At 43.6% G+C, this 24,479-nt stretch overlaps 1 protein-coding gene across 2 annotated transcripts in view; it reads right to left on the reverse strand.

Annotated features, from left to right (window-relative positions):
- Nucleotides 1–5,772: 5,772 nt before the first annotated feature.
- LOC123231770 (coronin-7-like) overlaps nucleotides 5,773–24,479 on the reverse strand; it is a 112,769-nt gene continuing 94,062 nt past the window's right edge. The window contains exons 10-28 of one of the 2 annotated variants that reach the window (XM_044658086.1): nucleotides 20,105–20,159; nucleotides 18,518–18,575; nucleotides 18,203–18,348; nucleotides 17,937–18,029; nucleotides 17,469–17,600; nucleotides 16,979–17,108; nucleotides 16,201–16,376; nucleotides 14,774–14,882; nucleotides 14,360–14,446; nucleotides 14,091–14,233; nucleotides 13,717–13,821; nucleotides 13,520–13,605; nucleotides 12,139–12,280; nucleotides 11,901–11,990; nucleotides 11,373–11,489; nucleotides 10,918–11,053; nucleotides 10,113–10,204; nucleotides 9,652–9,745; nucleotides 5,773–5,783 (exon numbers count right to left, since the gene is read on the reverse strand). In XM_044658086.1, coding sequence (XP_044514021.1) covers nucleotides 5,773–5,783; nucleotides 9,652–9,745; nucleotides 10,113–10,204; nucleotides 10,918–11,053; nucleotides 11,373–11,489; nucleotides 11,901–11,990; nucleotides 12,139–12,280; nucleotides 13,520–13,605; nucleotides 13,717–13,821; nucleotides 14,091–14,233; nucleotides 14,360–14,446; nucleotides 14,774–14,882; nucleotides 16,201–16,376; nucleotides 16,979–17,108; nucleotides 17,469–17,600; nucleotides 17,937–18,029; nucleotides 18,203–18,348; nucleotides 18,518–18,575; nucleotides 20,105–20,159 — 2,002 coding nt within the window. Of the gene's footprint in view, nucleotides 5,784–8,653; nucleotides 9,461–9,651; nucleotides 9,746–10,112; nucleotides 10,205–10,917; nucleotides 11,054–11,372; nucleotides 11,490–11,900; nucleotides 11,991–12,138; nucleotides 12,281–13,519; nucleotides 13,606–13,716; nucleotides 13,822–14,090; nucleotides 14,234–14,359; nucleotides 14,447–14,773; nucleotides 14,883–16,200; nucleotides 16,377–16,978; nucleotides 17,109–17,468; nucleotides 17,601–17,936; nucleotides 18,030–18,202; nucleotides 18,349–18,517; nucleotides 18,576–20,104; nucleotides 20,160–24,479 lie in introns of those variants that run through there. The other variant, XM_044658078.1, reaches the window with a different exon arrangement.

Below are 24,479 nucleotides of genomic sequence, written 5' to 3' on the forward strand. Positions count from 1 at the left end.
GGACGTAATGCTTGAAATGATCATTTTTCCCCTTTTCGGGGGAACCTACCACCTCCTAGACATTCCATCCCACTTTGAACTGACTCTAATTGTTAGGACATTTTTTTTTTCTGACTTTAAACCTAAATTTGCCTCTTTGTAACTCCTATCCATTGCTCTTTGGTTCTATCCTCCAGGGCCAAATAGAAGAAATCTAATGCCTCCTCTGTATTACAGCCTTTAGGTACTTAAAGACAGTTGTCCTCTGCTCCTTGAGTCTCTCCAGGAAAAATATTATTAGTTCCTTTATCTAATCTTCATATATGGATCTGAGTCCTTTCACCATTTTGGTAACTGACTCTTTCCAAGGCTTTTTAAATCTGATGACTACTTCTCACTTGATTGATGGAGTTTTAGTACAGATGGAAGTATACCAGTTTTCATGATTGTGTGTAGGGGTGTGTGTGTCTGTTTTCTTGCACAGCAGGATGAATACGGAAACATTTTGTATGATAACACATGTATAATCAATATGAAATTACTTTTGGAAAGGGCAGGAGGAGAGAAGGGAGAGAGAGAATTTGGAACTCAAAATGTCAGCAAATAATTGGGGAAAAACAAAATATTACTGAAGTTAAAAAAACAACAGTATGGATGAGATATGGCAAATTAGGGATTCTTGATGGCAAATATGACCTTAGGGATTATTGAAATTGGGATATATGACAGGACTATGGCTTTGGAAAGTTATTATTCAAAAGGAAGAGGATGTACGTGAACTGATGCAAATGAGCAGAATTGTGAGAATGTTTTACATAGTAAGAGCAGTATTATGATCAACTGTGAATAACTTAAGTATTCTTAGCAAGACAGTGATCTAAAGCAATCCCAAAAGACTCATAAAAAATATTATCCATCTCCAGAGAAAGAACTGATAAGTCTGAATGCAGAAAGAAGCATACTCTTTTTACTTTTTTTTGCTTGTTTGTAGTCCTTTCACATGACTAATATAGAAATATGTTTTGCATGATTGCACATTATCAAATTGTCTTCTCAGTGGAGAAAAAGAGAGAAGGAAGGACAGAAAAAATCTTCACATATAATTGGAAAAAATATTTTTTAAAAAGGAACAGAATTGAATTGGTCCAACCATTCTGGAGGGCAATTTGGAACTATGCGCAAAGAGCTTTAAAAGAATGCCTGCCCTTTGATCCAGCCATACCACTGCTGGGTTTGTACTCCAAAGAGATAATAAGGAAAAATACTTCTACAAAAATATTTGTAGCTGCACTCTGTGGTGGCAAAAAACTGGAAAATGAGGGAGTGTCCATTGATTGGGGAATGGATAAACAAATTATAGTATCTGATGGTGATGGAATAATACTATTGTGCTGAAAGGAATAATGAACTGGAGGAATTCCATGTGAACTGGGAAGAACTCCAGGAATTGATGCAGAGCAAAAGGAACAGAAGCAGAACATTGTACACAGACTGATACATTATGGCACAATCAAATGCAATAGACTTTTCTACTAGCAGCAATGCAATGACTCAAGACAATCCAGAGAAACTTATGAGAAAAAATGCTACCCACAATCAGAGAACTGTGGGAGTAGAAATACAGAAGAAAAACATGTGATTGATCATGTGGTTTGATAGGGATATGATTAGGGTTTTGATGTTAAAACATGGAAATAGGTTTTGAACAATGATACATATATAACCCAGTGGAATTGCTTGTCAGCTCCAGGAGTGGGGAGGGAAGGGAAATCATGAATCATGGAACCATGGAAAAATATTCTAAAGAAAAAAAAGGGAATAAAATTGATAAAAAGGAGTGGAGTGGGACAGTAGCATAGCATTCTATATTAAGAAGATATATTTGTGAGAAAATGTAGGAACCAGAGGAAAATCTCGATAAAATTTTTTACTTTTTTTTTATTTTTTTGAACCCTAATATCTTTTTTATATATCCTTCTATATTAATTTTTTATTTGTTACAGGTCTAGGCAATTGAGGTTAAGTGACTTGCCCAGGGTCACACAGCTAGGAAGTGTCTTGAGGCCAGATCTGAACCCAGGACCTCCTGTCTCTAGGCCTGGCTCTCAATCCACTGAGCCATCCAGCTGCCCCCCTCGGTAAAATTTTGGAGAGGAACAGAATCATATATGATAGGATCCTGGCTTTGGAACCAGAACACCTGAATGTAGGGCCTAAATCCTATTTCTATTTCCTTTATAATTGCTTTTTAGTTTAACTGCTTTTTAACTACTTTTTTTAAAACCCATACCTTCTATCTTAGAATCACTACTGTGTTGGTTCTAAGGCAGTAAGGGCTAGGCAATGGGGATTAAGTGACTTGCCCAGGGTCATCCAACTAGGAAGTGTCTTGAGGCCAGACCTGAACCCAAGACCTCCTGTCTCTAGGCCTGGCCCTCAATCCACTGAGCCACCCAGCTGCCCCTTTTTAACTACTCTTGATTCATGTCATCTCTCTGGGCTCAGTTTCCTCCTGTAAGAATAGGGAGTTGGACTCATCTCTGGCCCCTTCTACCTCTAAATCTATGATCCTAAGAAACAGTATTTCCATTGGAATATACTAAAAGCTACCTGAACAGAATGAAGTTCAGGATAGATCATGAGCTTCACATGAAAGAATGATACAGTAGTCATAGCTTTCTCTCTACAAAAATCAGAACAGTCATTAATATTATAGTTTGCTCTGATTTATCCTTTTAAGTTGGAGGAAGCAGGGGGGACTATTTTCTCCCTGATTCTCACCAATGAAGAGGAACTGCTTGCAGAAGTAGAATTGATGCAATCAAGGTCAGGAAGCCTTAGCACAACAAAAGGGGCTCCTTCAAAATTGTACTAGAAAAAGGATGGAAGAATAATTAGGACTGCTGGTGGCCACCTGAATAAAGACAATAGAAAAAAGTCAGGGTTGCTTAACTCTGCTTCCTATCCAAATATCTTTAATCTCAAAATGAATTTGAGTGGCAGAATCCACAAAAGGACAGGGTGAAACAATTTTACAGCCTCAGATAATTTAGGTTAGCAGGAAACATCTGTCCATCTGGGGTGAGAGTGGAGCGCAGCCCAATACAGGCAACACCCCAACAAAACAGCAGCAATCCACCCCTTGAGAAGCCAGTGTAAACCTTGGGAGCAACTGAATCTGAAGTAGTGGCTTCAGAAACTCTCACTGCACAAACGAAAAGGAGGGTTAGATTGGACAACTGATCAGGAGTGTGCAGGGTCCCCTTTATTAGTACTGGATGTAGGACTTTGTGCAATGCCCATATATGGATCCTAGTTATAGTTCTAGGTCAAATTCCCAGGGCAAGAAAGAATACTTGTATACCAGAGCTTATGGCTACAGGGGAACTGAGACCCTTTAAGAGTGGGAAAGAGTACTTCTGGTCATTCACAGACCAGAAGAGTAGTAAACCACATTTCTCTTTAGGTCTGTGTAATTAGAATCGGTTACCCTAAAAACTACGATTCCCAGCATCCCACTTTCCTCACCTTACATGCTGACATAGGGAGGTTATAAATTGTGTGTAGCCCCCTCTCTTGCTCTCTTGATCTGATGGGTTTGGTGGAGGTGGCGTGAGGTGAGTGGCAAGAGAATCTATTCACATGGCCTTATATTTTGTTAGATAATTGCCTTTTTAGTCTTTTACTTCAAGTGATTATTAATAAACTATAAAATATAATACTTGGAGTGTTGGACATTAATTTAAATCCTACAGGTCATACCACCTTGGAAGAACTAAAAACTTACATACCTCTCAAAACTAGCTTTGAAAATAGCTGCAGGGGGCAGCTGGGTAGCTCAGTGGATTGAGAGTCAGGCCTAGAGTCAGAACCTAGAGGTCCTAGGTTCAAATCCGGCCTCACACTTCCCAGCTGTGTGACCCTGGACAAGTCACTTGACTCCCATTGCCCACCCTTACCACTCTTCCACCTATAAGCCAATACACAGAAGTTAAGGGTTTAAAAATGTAAAAAAAAAAAAAAAAGAAAAGAAAAGAAAATAGCTGCACAAGAAACCTGAAGCTTGGGACAGTGCCAAAATAACACCTTAAAAAACGGAATTGGCTACATGGAAAAAGGTATAAAAATTCACTGAAGAACTTAAAAAGCAGAACTGGCCAAATGAAAATGGAGCTACAAAATCTCACTAAAGAAAATAATTCTTTAAAAATTAGGGTTGGGCAAGTGGAAGCTAATGATGCCATGATACTTCAAGAAATAGTAAAACAAGGTCAAAAGGGGAAAAAAGTGAAATATTTCATTGGAAAAACATCTGACCTGGAAAATAGATCCAAGAGAGATAATTTCAGACTTTTTGGACTACCTGAAAGCCATCATAAAAAAAAGAACTTAGACATCACCTTTGATGAAATTATCCTTTTGGGAAAACTGCTGATATTTTAGAACCAGAGAACAAAATATAAATTAACTCATCTTTTGAAAGAGATCCCAAAATAAAAACCAGGGTTATTGTGGCCAAATTCCAGAGCTCCCAGGTCAAGGACAACATATTGCAAGCAACCAGAAAGAATTCAAATATTATGGAGTCAGGATAACACAAGATTTCAGTTTCTAAATGAAAGGATCAAAGGGCTTTGAATATGATATGGGGGCACAGGAGGTAGAATTACAACAAAGAATCACCTTCCAAGTAAAACTGAGTATAATCCCGGGGGCGGGGGGGAATGGATATTCAGTGAAATAGAGGATTTTCAAGCATACCTGAAGAAAAGACCAGACTGAATAGAAAATTTGACCCATAAAAAGGTAAACAGGAAAGAGGGATTCAATAAGGTTAAACTGTTTGCATACCTACATAGGAAGATGATACTTGTGACTCCTAAGAACTTTAACATTAGGGCAGTTAGAAGAACTGTATATGGAGGGTACAGGTGTGAGTTGAATGTGATGGGACATCTTAAAATTAAGAGATGAGAAAAAGGAATGCCCTGGAGGAAAGGAGAGGTAGAATTGTGTAAAATTATCTCACATAAAAGAGATGTGAAAGAGCTTTTACAGTGGAGGGAGAAATGGGGGATGTGAGGAGGAGTGTTTTGACCTACTCTCATCAGAATTGGCTCAGAGGGAATAATATACTTGGTTGAGAATAGAAATCTGTTTTGCTCTGCAGAAAATTAATAGGGAAAAGGGATAAGGTTATGGGTGGGGGAGATAGATGGCATAGGATAGATTGAAGGGAGGCCATAGTTAGAAGCAAACACTTGAGAATGGTCAGGGTGAAAGGAGAGAATGATAGGATAAATGGAAAAATAGGATGGGGGGAAAACACAGTAATCATAACTGAAACAAATTTTACAGCAAATTCTCTGATAAAGGCTTCATTTTGCAAGTATATAGAAAATAATCATTTCTTGAGTATATAGAAAACAATTAAGAATATGTCATATGAAAAAATATTCTAAATTTCTAAATTAAAACAACTTAGAGATATTACCCCACCCCTATTAGATTGGTTAATATGACAAAAATGGAAAATATAACATGTTAGCAGGAATGTAGCAAAATTGAAACTAATGTATTATTGGTGGAAATGTGAACTGATTCAGCTATTTTAAGAAGGAATTTGGAACTATGACCAAAGAGATATAAAACCATGCATACTAGCAATACCACTAAGACTATATCCCAAAGAGATTTTTTTAAAAAAAGGAAAAGGACCTGTATGGACCAAAATATTTATAGCAGTTCTTTTTGTGGTGGCAAAGAATTGGAAATTGAGGGAATACCTATCAATTAGAGAATGGCTGAATAAGTTGTGTGTATGATTGTGATAGAATATAAGCTATAAGAAATGATGAGCAGCATACTCTTAGAAAAACCTAGAAAATCTTACACGAACTGATGCAAAGTGAAATGAACAAAACCAGGAAAACACCATATCCAGTAATAGCAATATTTTAACACTGATCAACTCCTAATGACTTAGCTATTCTCAGAAATGTAATATGCCAAGATAATTTTGAAGGACTTATATAGAAAATTGGTATCTACTGTTTAAAAAAAGAACTGATAGGAGTCTAAATGCAGATTGAGGCATACTTTTTTGTTTGTTTGTTTGTTTTCTAAACCCTTAACTTCTGTGTATTGGCTCCGTGGTGGAAGAATGGTAAGGGTGGGCAATGGGGGTCAAGTGACTTGCCCAGGGTCACACAGCTAGGAAGTGTCTGAGGCCGGGTTTGAACCTAGGACCTCCTGTTTCTAGGCCTGACTCTCAATCCACTGAGCTACCCAGCTGCCCCTGAGGCATACTTTTAAAAGTGTTTTCTTGTTTTTTGGACTGTATTTTATTTCACAACATAACCAATATGGAAATGTTTTGCATGATTGAACATGTATAACCTAAATCAAACTGCTTGCCATTTCAGGGAGGGAGGAGAGAGAGAGGAATTTGGAACTCAAAAGTTTTTAAAACAAATGTTGAAAATTGTGTTAGAAACTGAGCATTTTTTAGATACAATCAATACAGAAAGTTGTTTTATTTGACTCACTCAGCTCTATGCACATTAAAAGGGTTTTGGTTTTCTCTTCTTTTTCAAATGGGGAGGGTGAGAAAATGAGATTTAAAAATTAAATTTTTTAATTTTAAATTTCAAAAAAATTAAAATTTTATTAATTATAATATATATTATATCATTAAATTTAATCTAAAATGTTATTTCCATCATAATTTAGTTTCCTTTTTTGACAGAGTTATTTAGATGAGCAGATCAAGGGAATGCTACAGAGAATTTATCTACATTTTAGTAAAGAACATTAAAAATTTTCTTCTGCTGGTCTTGTGAACAAAATGGAGAAATGTGAACTAGATAAGAATATAGTTAGTTGTTTTCATAACTGTTGAAATGACTGAACCCAAAAAGTAGTCATTAAAGGATTGATGTCATTTTGGAAGGTGTTTAATGGAGTGCCTCAGAAATTTTTTTGGTCTTTTTGTCTTTCTGACATTTTTGCCAATGATTTGAATAAAAGTATACAACAACATACTTACTGAGGATAACATAAACCTGAGAGGGATAGCTAACAGAATTCCTCCCTCCCAAAACCCCCCTCAAAACTTGATAGGCTAGAACATTGAGTTGAATCTTAAAATGAAACTCAATAGGGATAAATATATGTGGTTTTAAAAAAACCTTAAATACAAAAATAGGGAAGCTGTGGATAGAAAACAATTCATTTGAAAAATCTTTTGGGGTTTTAGTAGATTTTAAGTTCAAAGGTCTTATGATAAAGCAGTTAAAACAATTCGTATGCTTTTAGGTTTCTCTGAGAGGCATGACATCCAGAACTAGGAAAATGATCATTCTTCTGGTATGGCCATATCTAGAATACGTTCATTTCTGAACACCAGATTTTAGGCAAGATATTAATAAAGGCCCCGTGAAAGCAATGGCCCTTTTTAGTACCAGCGTCACCCAGGATGAGCAAACTTAGATGGACTTTGACATTGTTGGAAGGATCTTCTAACTTGACAAGATCAGATTAATTTGGGTATTAACCAGAGGGAAGGCATCCTGAAGTTGGTTGGAGAAACAGAATACTTAATATGGAAAAGAGGAGATTCTGGGGAGATAAGAGAGGGTCAGAAGGAAGAACATGAATTTAAAGAGCTGGGGTACAGGTAGGTGGTTCATTGGATTGAGAGCCAGGCCTAGAAATGGGAAGTCCTAGGTTCAAATCTCACCTCAGACACTTCCTAACTGTGCATCCTTGGGCAAGTCACTTAACCCCCATTGCCTAGTCCTTACCACTCTTCTGCCTTGGAAGATAAGGGTTAAACAACAACAATAACAACAACAACAACAACAACAACAACAACAAAAACCAAAAACAATTAGAGCTGTCCAGAAGTGGCACAGGCTACCTGGAAGGTAATGTGCATCACTTCCTCTCATCAGAGGTCTTCAAGCAGAGGCTAGAGGACCACTTGTTTTATAGAACAGAGTTTTGTTTACATACTGGCTGGACTAAATAACCTCTGGTCTCAAATCTGCAAATGTTATGATTCTGACAACAGGTTTCCAGCATCATCTTTATATTTTTCATGTGACTGAAGAACTACTGGTGGGGCCTGTTGTTCTTTTCTCTTGTTTTCAGAGGAAAAGCAGCATCTCGAAGGCAGTCTTGTTCTTGGCATCATAAATAATGTTTCATAAATGTCTGGTTGAAAGAGATCTTTGTATAAGCAAAGATTTATATCCATCTTGTATTCCTTCTCTAAAATCTTTATCAGTGTTTCCCAGCTGCTAGTCTACAATAATTTTTTTTATCAATACATAAACCTTTTACTTCCAAAGGTTCTTACTTAAAATCTCTAAACCTAAAAAATTATATTCCTCTGTCTTCTTGTCTTCTACTAGCCCTATTCTTGTTCCTTGTATGTTCCTATTCCCTTCCTAGAGATTCTGAAAACTATGGCAGGGATTTAGGATATGGATTCAGAAGCCCCATACTCATTTTTGAATCAGGTAGCCTTTTAAGCACCCTTAAAATAATCACCCTGGCTGGCTGTCATTCTATCCATGGGTAAAGCCATACCTGATAAGGTAAAGTCTACAATAATGGGAACAAAGTTTCCTCAGAACAGCAGGTACAATCAACATAGGAGGCACGGTGGTCTGGTTTAGAAAAATTTAATGGCTGAGGCATTGATAAATTCATAAAACCCTTCACTGGTGGAGTTCACACTCTTTTTAATTTTCTGGGCCCTAGTTTTCTCCCTATTCTCACCATCTCTGGTTTGAAGGGAGAAAGCAAATAGGAGGGCCAGTAGGATTAGTGACTGCAGGGGGATCCAGCCCCTTTGAGGATCCAGACTGTAATATGAGGAAGACAACAGGGAAGAATAAAGTGGGAGATGAATCCATAAGGTAGGAAGAACAGTAGAGTAGCTGGAGGAGGACCTGTTGTTTTTGGAGGGGGCAGGCAAGGCTCTCAAGATACAAAGCAGATGGTACCACATGTAGGAGAGATAGTCAGGTAGTAGGCCTAGGTCAGTGTTGACCAATGTCTCTTCCTCAGCTTCTGACCACAATACATAGCAGAGAAGAAAAACTGGTTCCAGGGAGAGATAAAGGATGGAGCCAATTAAGGCCCCACTTGGAGTGTTCCAACTGCAGCATACTCCAAAGGGCTTGGAGGCCTCAGAGAAAACTGGAGCTAGGATACTCCAGACAGGTAGGCTCCTCCAGATAGGGAGGAGCCACTAGTTGAAAACACTAAGGTCCCAGGGATATGCAGAGGTTCCTGGGATGAAGAGATGGGGTCACGTTAGCTATGGAGCCACTCAACAAGTCAGAGCAGCACCAAGGCCTGGAGAGGCATCTTCCAGCTCAAGAATGAGGCTCAGAGCAGGCAAGGGATCAGTGGCCAGGCAGTTCCAAGGAGATGCAGCTGTGGGTGTGGCTAATGGAGCCGACTAATCCTAGAAAGAGAGGAACCCAGGTGTGAGAGAAAAAAATTATTCAAGGGAATCAGGAGCAGGAAAGGAAAGCACTTGTAGGAGGATAAGGAAAAGCAAGAGAACAGAGGGTAAACTAGGAGTCATTAGGGCTGAGAGCCAGGTGAGCTGTACCTGTGTCATGGAGGTCCCTCCACCCCCATCCCTTGCCCAACTTCTTACCCATTCATCCTCATCCACTCCCTCAAAGGAATCCTGGGGGAGGGGGTCTTCCCGGTTACCCAGCTTTGCCACCATGGCACTTAGCAGCTGAGAAAAAAATAAAAAGGGGAGTATGAGGAAAAATCCAGCCAACACCTCCCAACACCTCAGAGGCACAACTAGACAGTGGGTCTCACAGACCATTTCTGTAAACCAAAGGTTGACACAGAAATACTTAAGGGCAGGACCAGAAGCATCAAGGAGCTGGTAGCTGAGAAGGGTAATCAATCCAGTGCTTTTTCCTCCTGATTTCAGGGTTAGAAGGACATTCAATCCCATCTGGATAATCGAGTGAGGGGTTTTTAAGGGATAACTAAACCACTGGCTTTGATTCACATTTTGATTTTATGGGAGTCATTGGTGGGGTCTTCTATTTCCCATTGATGCCCTATTCTGTTGATGTCACCAGTCTCACCTCTTCTTTCTTCTGCTGGTCTGACTTCTCTTCAAGGTAGACAGCTGAGGGCAAGGTCCGTCGTGTTGGAGCTTCTCGGGGGGCCTGACTCACTGTGGATGGAATAATTGTTATAGCTGTCCCTTACCAAACTGAAGAAAAGGGCCATTCCTTATCCAACCTTTGTATTTCCATGGCTAGCACAACATTCTACGTAAAACAGGTGCTTAAAAAAAATCTACCATATTAGAAAGGGAAATAGCAATGCTGGGAACCAAGTGGTCTCTCTTTACCATTTCAATCCTGACACTAACTGGCACCAGGGAAGACCTGGTGGCTGAACTGACTGTCCTCATGCTATGGTACTAACTTGCCCTAAGGCAGGGATGGCATCGTATGGAGGATAGGAGAAATAGCAGTCATTTAAGCTCTGACATGAGTGAAACATTGTGTTGGGCACTGTGGGAGGATGAAAATAAGACACGTCTAAGATCTCGCAGACCAGTTGAAGAAAGAAACACAAAAAGATGTTAAGAACCACAATGTCAGTGTATGTCTAAGAGGCTGATTGAAGTCTGCCTCCTCTCCTATGGTAAACAGAACAACTAAGAAATGAGTCCTCCCTCCTGAGCTCTCTTGGAACAGCCCATCTTATTAACCCCCTGCCTACTCATTTCTTCCAGAGCCTTTTGGGCATTTCTTCTGTCTCAGGGCTCCCCAATCAGAGGCATCCTCTGCCTCCTCCTCCACAGTTCTTGAGGGCTTTCCCCCCTTTCCCCCCTTCTTGGCCCCAAAGCCTTCCAGCTCTTTCAGCCCATCATCTCACCTGGGGTCATTCCAGGGGGTTGCAGGTTGAGGCGGCGGTGTTGTCCGTTGGCACCCCCCAGCCAGGCAGCAGCACTGAGTGCAGGCTCCCAACACACAGCAGTCTCTGGGTACACATCATCCTGGAAGAACTCTTTCTATAGGGAGCAGAGAGACACTGAGATACTGTGCTCCTTGGCCCAGGGATGGCTAACCTCAGCACAGATGGTTCCAGGCCACATTTGCTTTGGGCAGTTTCACAAGTCCAGACCCCTTCCCCTCTGGACTGGGGGGAAGCCCATGATGCCAAGGCATCTGGTTGGATGGGTATGGGGCAGAGGATGGCTTGGTCATCCCATCTCTGGGTGGACTCTGAGGGGGGAGGTACAGCCATCCCCTTTTGGGAGTGGGGAGTCAACAGGTTTATCCTGGTGAGGTTGTGGAATTTTCTGTGATAAGTTCAGCTCTCCAACTTACCCTGACCCTGGGAAGTCGAAAGGCAATGGGTTCTAGGGAAGACTGACGGAGCCGGAGGCCTCGAGCAAACTCAACCTGCTGTACCTCACATTCTGTCTTGGGCAAGAAGGCGAAGCCCTAAGTGCCGGGGGGAGAGGGAGGTTGGGTCAGAGCTCAGGCCTGGGCAGACTAGGCTGCCTGGCGCTTCCCTCTCCATCAGAAGGCACACATCTCCTTCCTGAAGGTTCCAGGAGGAAGCCAGCCACCAGCCACACATTGGCCTGACTTTACCAACCAGCTTCCTCCTCCTCACACAGAGCTTGGCACCTGCTCCCTGGTTCTTCCTGAGCCAGAACCCCTTCCCCCAGTGACCACCAGAGGGCAGGCTCCCCCCACTATGGGCTCTGATCCTGGGGCCATGCACCTTGTCGGCTGGGCTAGGCTATGCCCCTCTGGGGGGGGAGGGGAGGAGACACTTGATTTTGGGCCACAGATCCAGAAGAAAGGGGTGAGGAGACACCCGCAGCAGAATGGAGAGAGGACCTTTACCTTGTGTGGGTCAGATGAGGTGAAACTGTTGCACTCCAAGAAGAAGGGGGCCTCGGGGAGGAGCTCATACACAAATACTCGAGTGTCACCCTGAAGCAGGAGGCCACTGAGGAAAGGCTGCAGCCTTCTCTTCCCGATGGTCTCCCCTTCACAAGCCCACCACGCCCTGTAAACCACAGTCCAAAGAGCACACCCAGTCCCGCCTCAGCCCAGGCCGCTCTCCAGAGCCCCGACTGACCTTGCCAGTGAGAAGGACGAGACCAGTGTCTGGATCATAGCTAGGCAGCAGGGTGGAAGGTGCTACATCAAGACCCAGCACAGCCAATGGACCCCCAGCCAGTGCTCCTGCCCCGTAGAGGAGAAGCTGGCGCTCACTCCGGCTGCAATGATAACCATGAAAAGGGCCTCAGGGTCTGGTCTTTAAGAGGGAAGAAGAAAGGTGGGGTTTGTAGGGGGCAGCATGAGAGAAAGAGAAGCATGGATGTAGGAAACTGAGTTTGGGAACTGTTCATTCTTCCCTTTCAGTGCTTTTAGAATGCATCCTTTCCATAATTCCCACTGTTCCCAAATTAGTCCAAGTCCTCAATTCTTGTAGGAAATTAAAAAAAAAAAAAAAAAAAAAGAAAGCCCTTACCTTCCATCTTAGAAATGATACTAAGTATTGGTTCCAAGGCAAAAGAGTGGCATGGGCTAGGTAATGGGGGTAAAGTGACTTGCCCAGGGTCATACAACTAGGAAGTATCCAAATCCATATTTGGACCCAGGACCTCTGTCTTTAAGCCTGGCTCTCAATCAACTGAGCTTCCCAGTTGTCCTCCTTGTAGTAATTTTTAAACTAGTGTCTTATACCTTCTAATCCATTTAGCATGACACTACCATATAGTTATGCTTTTAAAAAAACTGCTAAAGATTGTAAAGTTATGGAATTTCAGTCCTGGAAGACACCTTCAAGATCATTTAATCTATTCTACCCTTTTGGTCAGGAATTTTCAGTGGTTCCCCAATGCCTAAAAATTTAAGTTCAAATTCCTTCACTTAGCATTTAAGAGCATCCACAATGTGATCCCAAATTTTCCTTTTCCAGCCTCATTTTCCAATATTCCCCTTTATGTCCCCTATTTTCCAGTCAATCTAGTCATCTCACCATTTTCTGATCATACCTGATTCCAAGCTCATGCTCATGCAAATTGTCCTAGGAATAGGAAGGCCAGCCTCCCATCTCTGCCCATTTCCCAATATCCAGCTCATGTTAGCTCCTTCCAAACCTTCCCTTGTGCTCTCTCAGCACTTCATCTGGGGAAATTCCATAGGACTTAGCAAATAATTGCCTTATATTCTAGGTGTGTACATGCTTTATCTCTTCTACTAAGTTGTAATTCCATGAAGGCATGGGCTTTGTCTTATTTACTTATCTTTGTCATTTCTCTTCATCATGCCAAGCATTTCATCTAACACCCAGTAGATGCTTGATCAGTGTTTCTTGAATGATTATGATCAGGACTAGGAGAATATAGGAGCTGAAAGCCTCATTAAGGATTGGATTAGTAGCTAGGAGATGATTTTTCAAAAGAAAGGTTTGGGAGGAATTGCAGGTTTTAGAAGACAATGGGACCATTCACCTGTCAAAGCCAGAAACCAGCAGACACCGGCCATCACACACCCAGACCACACGGGCTCCTCGACCTCCCTCAGGGCCAGGACCTTCCTGTAAGGGAGAGTATGACTAGGCTGACCCAGATGGCTTGAGTTGATCATGAAAGGCCTTGGATGGGACCAATGGCCTCTCTATCCTGCCCAACCCTGATTGTGCCCTCACCTGGGTAGGTTCTGGGCTACTCCGGGGATCATAGATCCGAACCTTCCCATCTTTGCACACAGTTGCCAGGAGCTGTCCATCAGGACTCCAGGCCATGCTAAAGATCTGAAAGAGAGGTAGAGAGATGAAATACAGGCTTGCCCTTGCTCCTTTGGGGTGCAAAGCCAACACTCCAGACCTGATGGTCTGACTGCCTCCCAACTCTGCCTTACCTAGAACTTCTGTGCTATTCCTTACTTGTGCCCAACTAGGATGAGGTGGAGATGAAACAAGAGTTATCCTAGCCTGAAAGGCAGGCCCTGATCATTGACTTCTATCTGGTCCTTTATCATTCCCCATCCCTCCTTAAGAGTCTGACTCTGATCTCTCCCCACCTGGTCCTTGTGACCCTGCAGCCTTATCTTCTCCACTCCTTCCTGCAGGTCCCAGATCCGCACACTCAAGTCATAGGAAGATGAGGCCAACACATCAGATGCCAATGGGTGGAAGCGCAGGGAGTAGATCTTCTCTGTATGTCCTGGGAGAGGTTAGGAAGTAGGATCATATAGGCACCCTGCGTTCTGCCCTCTGCCCTCCTTGTGTCACACTTTCCTCTCCACTGCTCTCCCTGCAGCCCAGCCTTTCTCCATCTTCTTTGTCTCACCTGTTAGGATGGCCTCAGGTGTTGTCATCACTTCTTGCAGTCCTTCAGGTGGTACCCGCCACAGCCGTATCCGGGCATCTTCCCCAGCTATGGACAGGGGGGAATTGAGCCAGCCAGGGCGCTTAGCCTCATCCAGTCAGAAACCCTGTCCCCTTTCCCAGATGCTCCTGAGCTCCGGCATTCTGCCCGAATACCCACAAAAAGGCTTCTTGATTTAGACTGGCCACAGGGGAGCAAGGGAGGAGGCTGGAGACTCAGCAGTGGCATCATGAGACCAGTGCAGAGAGAGAAGCTAGGTTCAGGGGGAGGCAAGGGAGGTCATCAGAGACAATCAGGGGAAACAATGAGAAATCTGTTCCAAGGGGTGGTGTCTGCCTGACAAGCTGCAAACAGGGAGCCCCCACAGCCCCTTACCCACAGCTAGGCGGTACAGGTCAAATGGATCCCAGGTGAGGTCAGTGACAGGCACCCCGTTCTGTAGCGTGGGCAGTGCAGTATCAGGCAGACGGCCAGGTTTCCGCAGCTAGAATAGGAGGTACCCCGTGCCCCAAGGCCCATAAGTGCCAGGCAGAAGAAAGGTACCTGCCATCCCTGAGCCCTCAGTGCCAACAGCTAAGCAAGCATGTTTAGGCCCCTACCTAGAGCTAAGCAGGGAAGAGATCTGAGCTGGGGGGAATGGACCCCAGAGTCCAGACCCTCCCAACTACTTAAATGAATTTCTTCTCTCCGCGGATGGCTTAAGTTCTCTTTGCCTCAACCACCCACTGTCCATACCTCACTTATGCTTCTCCAGTTTGTCCAACTGTAATATTCAAGGAGACTGGCACAAGAGGCAGCTCCTCATATTCCCCAAAGGCATAACAGGTAGAGCAGAAATCTAGCAGTCCAGCGGTACCATCTCAGGACACCCAAAGACTGGCCCATAGGCACCTCTGCTCTCCTATTAGTGTAACTGATAACTCCTTGTGGGGTGTAACAGCAAGAAAGCATCCTTGCTTTCTGAGGGGGACAGCACTTGGAGCAATCAAGGCTCAAATTTGCCAGAATCAGCCTGCAAGGAATGGCCCCTCCCTCATCTCTGGCTGCCCCCTAGCAGAGAGCAAGGAATCCCTGGGACATGGGCTGAGATTGAGCTTGAGAGGCCAATGGCATCTGTGGGGCAGGGAGCAGAGGGAGATGTGTGTGGGTGGTGGCAGGAAACGGAGTGCAGGCTAGGATGATGAAGATGAACCCTTTCCACTTCCCGTTCCTGCCCGGGACTGGCTCTCACCCCAGGGATTTGCCCTTCAGCTGGCGCGAGCACCCTACATGGGCCTCCTGGAGAGGGATGCGGGATGTTGATCTCAGCCTAATTTTTCCCATACTGTTTTCCAATTCTCCCAGCAGTTTTTGTCAAATAGTGGGTTCTTGTTCCAAAAGCTGGGCTCTTTGGGTTTATTGAACACTAGCTTGCTGAGGTCATTTACCCCAAGTCTATTCCATTGACCCTCACTTCTGTCTCAGCCAGTACCATTTTGTTTTCAATATCACCGCTTTATAGTAGAGTTTGAGATCTGCTTCTGCAAGACCTCCATCCTCCCCTTTAGTTCCCTTGATATTCTTGATCTTTTGTTCTTCCAGATGAACTTTATAATCATTTTTTTCTAATTCCATAAAAAAGTTTTTAGGTAGTTTGATAGGTATGGCACTGAACAAGTAAATTAATATAGGTAGGATTGTCATTTTTACTATGTTAGCTCATCCTACCCATAAGCAACTAATGTTTTTCCGATTATTTAGGAGAGGAATACAGGAAAGCAAAGCACCCCAGGGTAAGAGAACTGAAGCCAGACAGGCCTCACCTCCAGAACAGCCACCTGCCCGCCTGTGCTCAGCAGGGGTAAAGCCACATGGAGGCGATTGGCACAGAATCCATCACTTTCCCCAGGAGTGGTGAGGTTGAGCCCTTTGAGGTTGGTGATGTGGGTATCGCGATGGAGTACAGTACCCTGAGCGTGGCGGAACTTGGAGCTAGGGCCTAACGGAAAGGAAAAGGGGGAAGAAGAATTGGGAAGATAGCAAGGAGGTATAAAGAAATATTAATAAACACTTCAACAAACAAAAAAGCATCCTTGGGGTAACTCTCCTGCCCTGGGCTTCTCATGTTGGGGTCTTTTCTTCAGGCACCTCTGGGCCTGATCTGGTATTCATAAGACCCCAAAAGTCTGAGTTCAAATCTCAGCTCAGTCACTAACTTGTGTCGCCTTGGGCAAAAATAGTTCTCTCTGAGCCTCAGTTTCTTTTTCTGTCAAGGGGGAGATAATACTTCCTGTGGTATCTCTCATCAAAGAGGTGTCATGAAGAATGAGAAAACAGATGTACAAGTTTGCCTTGGAAGAGATTACAAGACTGCAGTCCAAAGCTCTCGACCAGGAGACCTGATCTTCTACCTCCTGTGAGTACCACAGAGAGGCTCGGGATGCCCAAGGCCAGGTGGCTCGAGGGACAGTCGTGCTCCAGGGTACTCGCCAGGGGTGATGCAGCAAAGTCACCGATGCGTGACCCAGTGGCAGACGGCTTGTGGACACTTCTAATACTTTGTGTGGGGGAGGCCAAGGGGCTATTCTCAGTCTAACTTACCCAGAAGACTCTGGAGTGACCTCTGGGACGGGCTGGTTCCGATGCCACTGGTGCTCGAGAGTGAGCGGCCCAAGCTGGAGGGGGTGGAGGGGGAGGTCAGAGAGCTGGGTGGGGAGGAGAAGCTGCCCTCCTGGAGGAGAAAGGGAAATGGCCAAGAGTCAGAGGGGTTCTGGCCCCTTGGATGTCCTTCCTTCACCCCTGCACAGGTGAAAGATGGACGCCTCATTACCTGGATGGTCCAGCCTTCCCAGTTAGTTCTGTTCATGACCAGGCACTTTCAGAGGACCTTGAGACAGACTGGAAAGACCTCGAGTCTGGCATTCCTGGCCCATGGCTTCCCTCCGGATTTAGGACACAACTTGCCCCTCAGTTTATCCCTTTGGCCCTCGGCCCCTGACATTTGGGGCTACTTAAGGGCCAGGCCGTGTCTCGTTTTCAATGGTCCATTCCAGGTTCTGGTGCCTAGTCGGGGGGAGTTAGGAGCACTTACACTTGGCTCCATGTCACCCATTGGCACCTCCTGAAGCTGGGTGGCAGCAGGAGAAGAGATTTCTGTGGGTATCAGGCAGGAAGTGAAGCTGGCATGAGGCTGGCGGGCAGGATTCAGACTAACCCTCTGGACCTGTGAAAAGGGTCCCAGAGGGTAAAACCATGGCCTAGGCCCATGAAGAGAAGGCAGCAAAGACAGACCAGGCTGGGGGAGGGCCACAGGATGCTCAGAGAGCACGAGGCCCTACTAGGGAGCAGGGCACAAGAAGGGCATTAGCAGCAAGGGCAGGATAGGCATGGCTGTATACAAATAATAGTGATCCTCCTGCCCAGCCCCTTTAAGCAGGCATGTGTCTGGGCCCAGGAATGCTGGCTCTGGAGTGTGAATACCTATCTCAAGCTGTAGGAGGCAGGAGGGGGCAAGACTGTGTGTGGAAGAGAGCAAAGCCCCCCCGGGCCAAGAGCTCACCTGCTGGTTGTCTCCAGCCCACCAACCTTGGGCGCTGGTGGCAGGCACACTGCCCACAGCATCGGAAAACAAGTCTTCGTGGAATTCCACAGACTGGTAGGACAAACAAACATTCAGCCATTCAAGTTTCAGGGCCAGGCCAAAGTGCCAGCTGGCTCCTGCAGAGAATTCTTTTCCCCAGTCCCCAGTGAGGGGTCTCTACTTAACCCCATCTTACCCCAGTGGGGAAGTGTGAGGGGCATGACCCAGGCCCCAGACCCCCTTACCTTTCGGGGTACAACATAGCTGATGGGCACGATGGCACTCTCACTGAGCTGCAGCACCCTAAGCACTTCACAGGCCATCACAGTCAGAGCTCGACGAGGTACCAGGGCCATTCCCCGGCACTTGGTCTCTAGGACACACTGGTTCACTGGAAGGTGCCCAGGCATGGGTCATGGTCTAAACCAGGGCTATGGGAAGGACAGGGCTATGGGGAGGGAGACCAAGGTGGGAAGGGTCTGAGAGTCGGGCAAGGCAGGGAGGAGAAGATGTGGGACAGAATGGGAAAGGGAGAAAGACCGAAGGGGAAGGACACCTACCTTGGGTAAGTGCAGCCTGTTGCAGGGACACTTCATAGCAGTATACCAGATTCTCACCCTGCAATATAAGCCCATGGCTCTTAGTCCTCTGCCTTTCCAGCTCCCCACCCACTCCTTCCAGCCTGTAATACCTCCCAAAGGGTTTTGTGGGACTCGATGGGGCCCCCCAGAGCCCTAAGTGATCATGAGAGCAGTCTACGAGCAGTCTAAGACACATGTGGGCACAAGAGGGAAGTGATCCTTTCTTAGGAGGGGAAGAAGACACCTTTTCGGTGGATGGATTTAATTACTATGGCTGATGATTCTCAAATACAGCAATATTGCCAGAAACTCTGCTGACTCCCATCCTGCATCTTCAGCTGCCTTTCAGGCATCAGGACTGGATGTCCGGTAGACATCATGAACTCAAGATGGAACTCGCCATCTTTCCCTTAAATTCTCCCCCTCCTTTTCCTGTAGAGGGCACCACCATACTCCCAGGTCTCTGGGCTCAATCTAGGAGCCATCCTGGATCCCCCATTGTCTCTCACCCCGGCAACACCCCTTCTCTCCTCTGAGGCTGCAGCCACTGGGGTGTGGGTCCTCATCCCTGTGTGCCAGGATTACAGTCTGCCTCCCCACGTCAAGTCTCTCCTCACTGCCATCCAGCCTCAATTCAGTCACTAAAGTGACTTTCTGAACGTTCAGGTCTGATTGTGTCACCCCCACCCACCCCTTCTCAATAAACTCTAGTGACTTCTTATTGCTTCCCGGAACAAATACAAAATGCTCTGTTTGTCACTTAATGTCCCTCATAACCTAGCTCCCCTTCTCCCTTTCTAGTCTTTTTACACCTTGCTCCCCAGCATGAACTCTTCTCTCCAAGGACAGTGGCCTTCTGACTATTTCATGAACAAGACGCTCCAACCCTTGGTTCCAGGCATTTTCTCTCCCCGTCCTCCGTTCTACCCATTAATCTCCCCAGCTCCTTTCAAATCCCAACTTAAAATCACTTCTTTTACTGGAAGACTCCTTCAACTCTTCAATTCTTTTGCCTTCTTTCTGAGAATGAGTTCCTTTTTTTTCCTGTATATGCTTGCTTTGTATATATTCGTTTGCATGTTGTCTTCCTCATCAAATTATAAGCCCCTTGAGGGCAGAAGCTGCCTTTTGCTTCTTTCTGAATCCCCAGCACTTAGCACAGTGCCTGGCATATAACAGGTGAGTGATGCTGATAGATTAGGAAATCAATTCCCAGAATTATCTTCTTCTTTTTAAACCCTTACCTTCTGTCTTAGAATCGATACTGTGTATTGTTTCTACTGCAGAAGAATGGTAAGGGTAGGCAATGGGGGTTAAGTGACTTGCCCAGGGTCACCCAGCTAGGAAGTGTGATTTGAGTCACACTGGAAACCAGGACCTCTTGTCTTTAGACTTGGCTCTTAATCCATTGAGCTACCCAGCTGCTCCCACCTTATCTTCTTCGACATGTACCTTTCACTCAAGTCGGGCTTCCATGACATGCCATTCATGTTTTATATAGGATTTGCAGAAGATGAAGCCTCAAGTCCCCTATGAGGACTTTGAGAGTCTCTGATTCTCACTCACCTTTCCGCCTAGGATCAGGAGCCCAGAGTCAGCATCCAGCAGGGGGATCAGAGAACTGTAAAAACAGAAGGACTCCGTCAGTGCCAGACCGGGCTCTCTCCCAGCCCCCTCATGGAGGGGACGCCCTCACTGGGGTCAGCCAAGAAGCACCATTCCCACGGGTCACCATGTTATACACACACACACACACACACACACACACACATTCATGTGTTTATATCTTTTTTTATATGGCATATAGATATAAAAATTATCTTCCCCTCCTAGACTATAAAGTCACTAAAGGCAGAGGTCACATCTTATTCATCTTTTTATCTTCCCTAGCACAAAACAGAGTACATTGTGCCTGCATAAATATGAAGGACCTGCAATTTCATCAGTGTGGGATTCATCATTTCAGGTGAGGGAACTCTCTCCACAAATGCAAACTGTAATCCTGCTATAACAAGCCCTAGAGAGGACTTTGAAGCAAAAAAAATGATTTTTCCAGAGCAACAAAGCTAATAAGTGTCAGAGGGTCTACATCCACTCAACTAATTTGCAAGGCGTTGGGATTTAAGAAATGTTTGATGGATGAATAAATGGGACTCAGTAGTAGGCAAAATCCGGCCCCAAGATGCTAATTCTAGTCTGCCTCTTGCAGTCAAGGAAGTCCAAGGTTAAACACATCTGACCCTTAGAGTAACTGGCACAAGTGGTCTGGTCAGGTCAGGTCAGGGGAACAAAAGTGAAATATAATGTATCCTCCCCAATCCCAGGAGAAAGGTCTCTCTCTACAGCATGTTGAGATAGCTGGAATAATTGTTCTATCAAATGTTATCTCCCATTGTTCTCCTAAAGGCATCCTTTAGAAATCCAGCTAAATTGGCAGCACAAGAATACTTGGAAGCCCGTGTCTTCCCACCCTCAAAAAAAAAAACAAAAAACAAAAAAACAACAAACCAACAACCCTCCAATAAAGCTCTAAAATGTGCCAGAAGAAACAATGAGAAATAAACCAAAAAAAGAGCTGCTACAAGCTCCTTTATCCAGTCCAGGACTACACAAGGAGACTATCAAAAACCAGTGGAAGGTTCTGAGCAAAAATAAATGATGATTGGTGGAAGGCATAGAGACAAGCATCCCAGAGCCACTGCAGGAAACAGGGCTGGACAGCCTCTCCTTGAGCCACAGCAGGGGACAAGGCAAGGAAAATCTGGGGGGAAAATCTCTCTAATCAGCTAATTGATAATATTTGGTTGAGTCTTATCAGGATTACAGTATAGTAAAGGATGGAGCCAGCTCTAAACTGAGCATGGAGAAGGTAACAGAAGGGGCTGAGCTCAAAATCTAAGTTGAGCCACCAGAAGACTAAATTCAAAAGCAGGGATTCCTGCAAAGGGTAAGAGCCTAGTCTTAGCCACCCCACTCCATGCAAGAGTATGAGAAAGATTTGAGACTGATCTAAGCACAAAGTCCCAAATCATAAACTAAGGCTAGAGATATGATTAAACAGAAAAAAATGCTAAATACAATGAAGAAATTCTACGGATTGAGAACTACTCAGGTGGTAAATCCAGAAGAGAAAAACACTACAATAAGATCCAGTGGAAATTCAGAAAAAAGAATGACTTGCCTATTGTGATAATGAGATTAAATCTACCTTGCCCATTCTCAAATCTAATCACCAAAAGTGTAAACAACTCCACTCACCTCACAAGTGACCCATATGTGCTAGAGTGAGTGACAAACCAGAATTTACTGCCTGCCTTCTAGATAGTCCTAAGAAAAGTGTCTGTTGTGATTGGACACGTAAACTAAGAGGAAGGCACAGAAAGTGACACAAAAGAAGCCCCTTTAAAAGAGAGTTCAGTGAGTTCAGCTTTTTCCTCTTCTTGTTCGTGTCTTGGACCTGAAGGACCTCTTCTTGTTCATTGCTTGGACATGGAGGAGCTCTGGCTAGGACCCTGAGACCTTGGTGAGACTGTTCTTAAATCTTTCCCTTAGAGCTGCACATGGTAAGTGAAGAAGGCTGACTATCTTAACTTCCCTGGAGGTACTAGCCTTGGGGAAGCTCCCTTGATTGGAAGAAGCCCTAATGGCTAAACCCCTTGTTAATTGACTTTTAGGCTCTCCAGCTGGGCCTCTGGAGCCCTGCTGGAGTAAAGCCCAGACTTGAATATAAATTTAGTTCGTTAAGTTAGATCTCTTACTCTACCCTCTTCTCATCTCTCTACTTCCACTCTCTCCTATATTTTGTAAATAAATTACTAAAATCATTTTAGAAATTGGTATTTATTCAGTTCCTTGGTGACCACACATTTAAATATTAATATATCTAATAAAAAAAAAACCTTGTCCCCCCTTACACTATAAGGACTAAAGGAGAGCTCAGAATACAGGCAAGAGATATAAAATGCAATTTCAAATTAAATGAATAGCTGTGATTAAAAAATGGGAAGGAGAATTAATAACTTAAAATAGAAAGTGGTAAGCTTTAAAAGAAATAGACTCCCTAAAAATTAGAATGGGTTAAACAGAAAGCAATGATTCTGAGAGACAAAAATAAATATTAATCAAATCATTACAAAATCAAAAGACTGCAAAGAATGTAAGCAATATATTGTAAAAAAACAACTGATCTGGAAAAAGAGACCAAGAAGAAATAAACCAACATTTTTCCAAATCCAAATCCAAAAATCCAAAATAAAAACCAAGAAAAAAAATCATTGAACTACCTGAAAATAATGACAAAAAATAAGCCTGGTTAGCATATTTCAAGAAATAATAAATTAAAACTGCCCAGATCTATCAGAAAAAGACAAGTGATAAGATGTTAAAGACCTGAACAGAACTTTAGGAAAATGAGATATGATAGATCTCTGACAATTACTGATTGGGAACAGAAAGTAATGTACATATTGCTTAGCAGTCAATGTCATATTTACAAAAATTTTACTATATTATAGCACAAAACTTCAAAAACAAATGCAGAAAAATTAAACTCACCCTTGATCACAATTCAAAGAAAATTACAAACAATAAAGAACCTCCATAGAAAGGAGTAAAATTGATTTAAAACTAAACCATTTGATTCTAAATTTATATTTATTATTTCTAGGCTTTGTTTTCTGATCTACCCTAAATAACTGAATCCTATATTGGTTAGAATGGGTCAAAGGATAAAGCATAAAAGTAATATTTCATCAAAGAAAATTATAACAATGAAACAACATACCAAAACTTTTGGGATGCAGCCAAAGCAGACCTTAGGAGGAATTTTATGTTCCTAAACAATTTCATCAACAAAAGAGAAAAGGGGGGCAGCTGGGTAGCTCAGTGGAGTGAGGGCCAGGCCTAGAGGCGGGAGGTCCTAGGTTCAGGCCCGGCCTTGGCCACTTCCCAGCTGTGTGACCCTGGGCAAGTCACTTGACCCCCATTGCCCACCCTTACCAATCTTCCACCTATGAGACAATACACCAAAGTACAAGGGTTTAAAAAAAAAAAAAAAAAGAGAGAAAAGGTGCAGCTGGGTGGCTCAGTGGATTGAGAGTCAGGCCTAGAGATGGGAGGTCCTAGGTTAAAATCTGGCCTCAGACATTTCCTAACTATGTGACCCTGGGCAAGTCACTTAACCTCTACTGCCTGTCCCTTACTGCTCTTCTGCCTTAGAACCAATACACAGTATTGATTCTAAGACAGAGGGTAAGGGTTTAAAAAAGAGAGAGAAAGAGAGAGAGAGAAAGAACAGATTGATGCATTGGGAAGGCAACTTAAAAACTAGAAAAGCCACACATTTTGGAAAACGTACTAAATGCCAAATTAGAAATTCTGGAAATTGGTTAAGAAATTGAAAGCAAAAATCCCCAGTAAATTGAAAAATAAAACTAGAAACTTTTTTTAAAGGAACAAATAGATGAACAGCTAGATCAATTTTAAAAAGAAGGGAAAACAACTGCCAATATCAAAACAAAGAGGAGTACTTACAACAAATAAAGGAAACTATCAGAAACAACTATGCCCAATTATATGCCAACAAAACTGAAATAGATGAATACTTCCAAAAATTTTAAATACCCAGATTAAAAAAATAAAGAAGATATAAATAATCTAATTGAAAAGTTAAAAATGCATTCCCTCCCACCAACCCCCCCAAATCTTGAACAGATAGACTAACAAATGAATCTGTCAAAAATTCAAAGAGCGGGGGCAGCTGGGTAGCTCAGTGGATTGAGAGCCAGGCCTAGAGACAGGAGGTCCTAGGTTCAAATCCGGCCTCAGACACTTCCCAGCTGTGTGACCTTGGGCAAGTCACTTGACTCCCATTGCCTACCCTTACCAATCTTCCACCTATAAGTCAATACACAGAAGTTAAGGGTTTAAAATTAAAAAAAAA

This window comes from Gracilinanus agilis, chromosome 1, assembly GCF_016433145.1.
Source record: "Gracilinanus agilis isolate LMUSP501 chromosome 1, AgileGrace, whole genome shotgun sequence".
Taxonomy (NCBI): Eukaryota; Metazoa; Chordata; class Mammalia; order Didelphimorphia; family Didelphidae; genus Gracilinanus; species Gracilinanus agilis.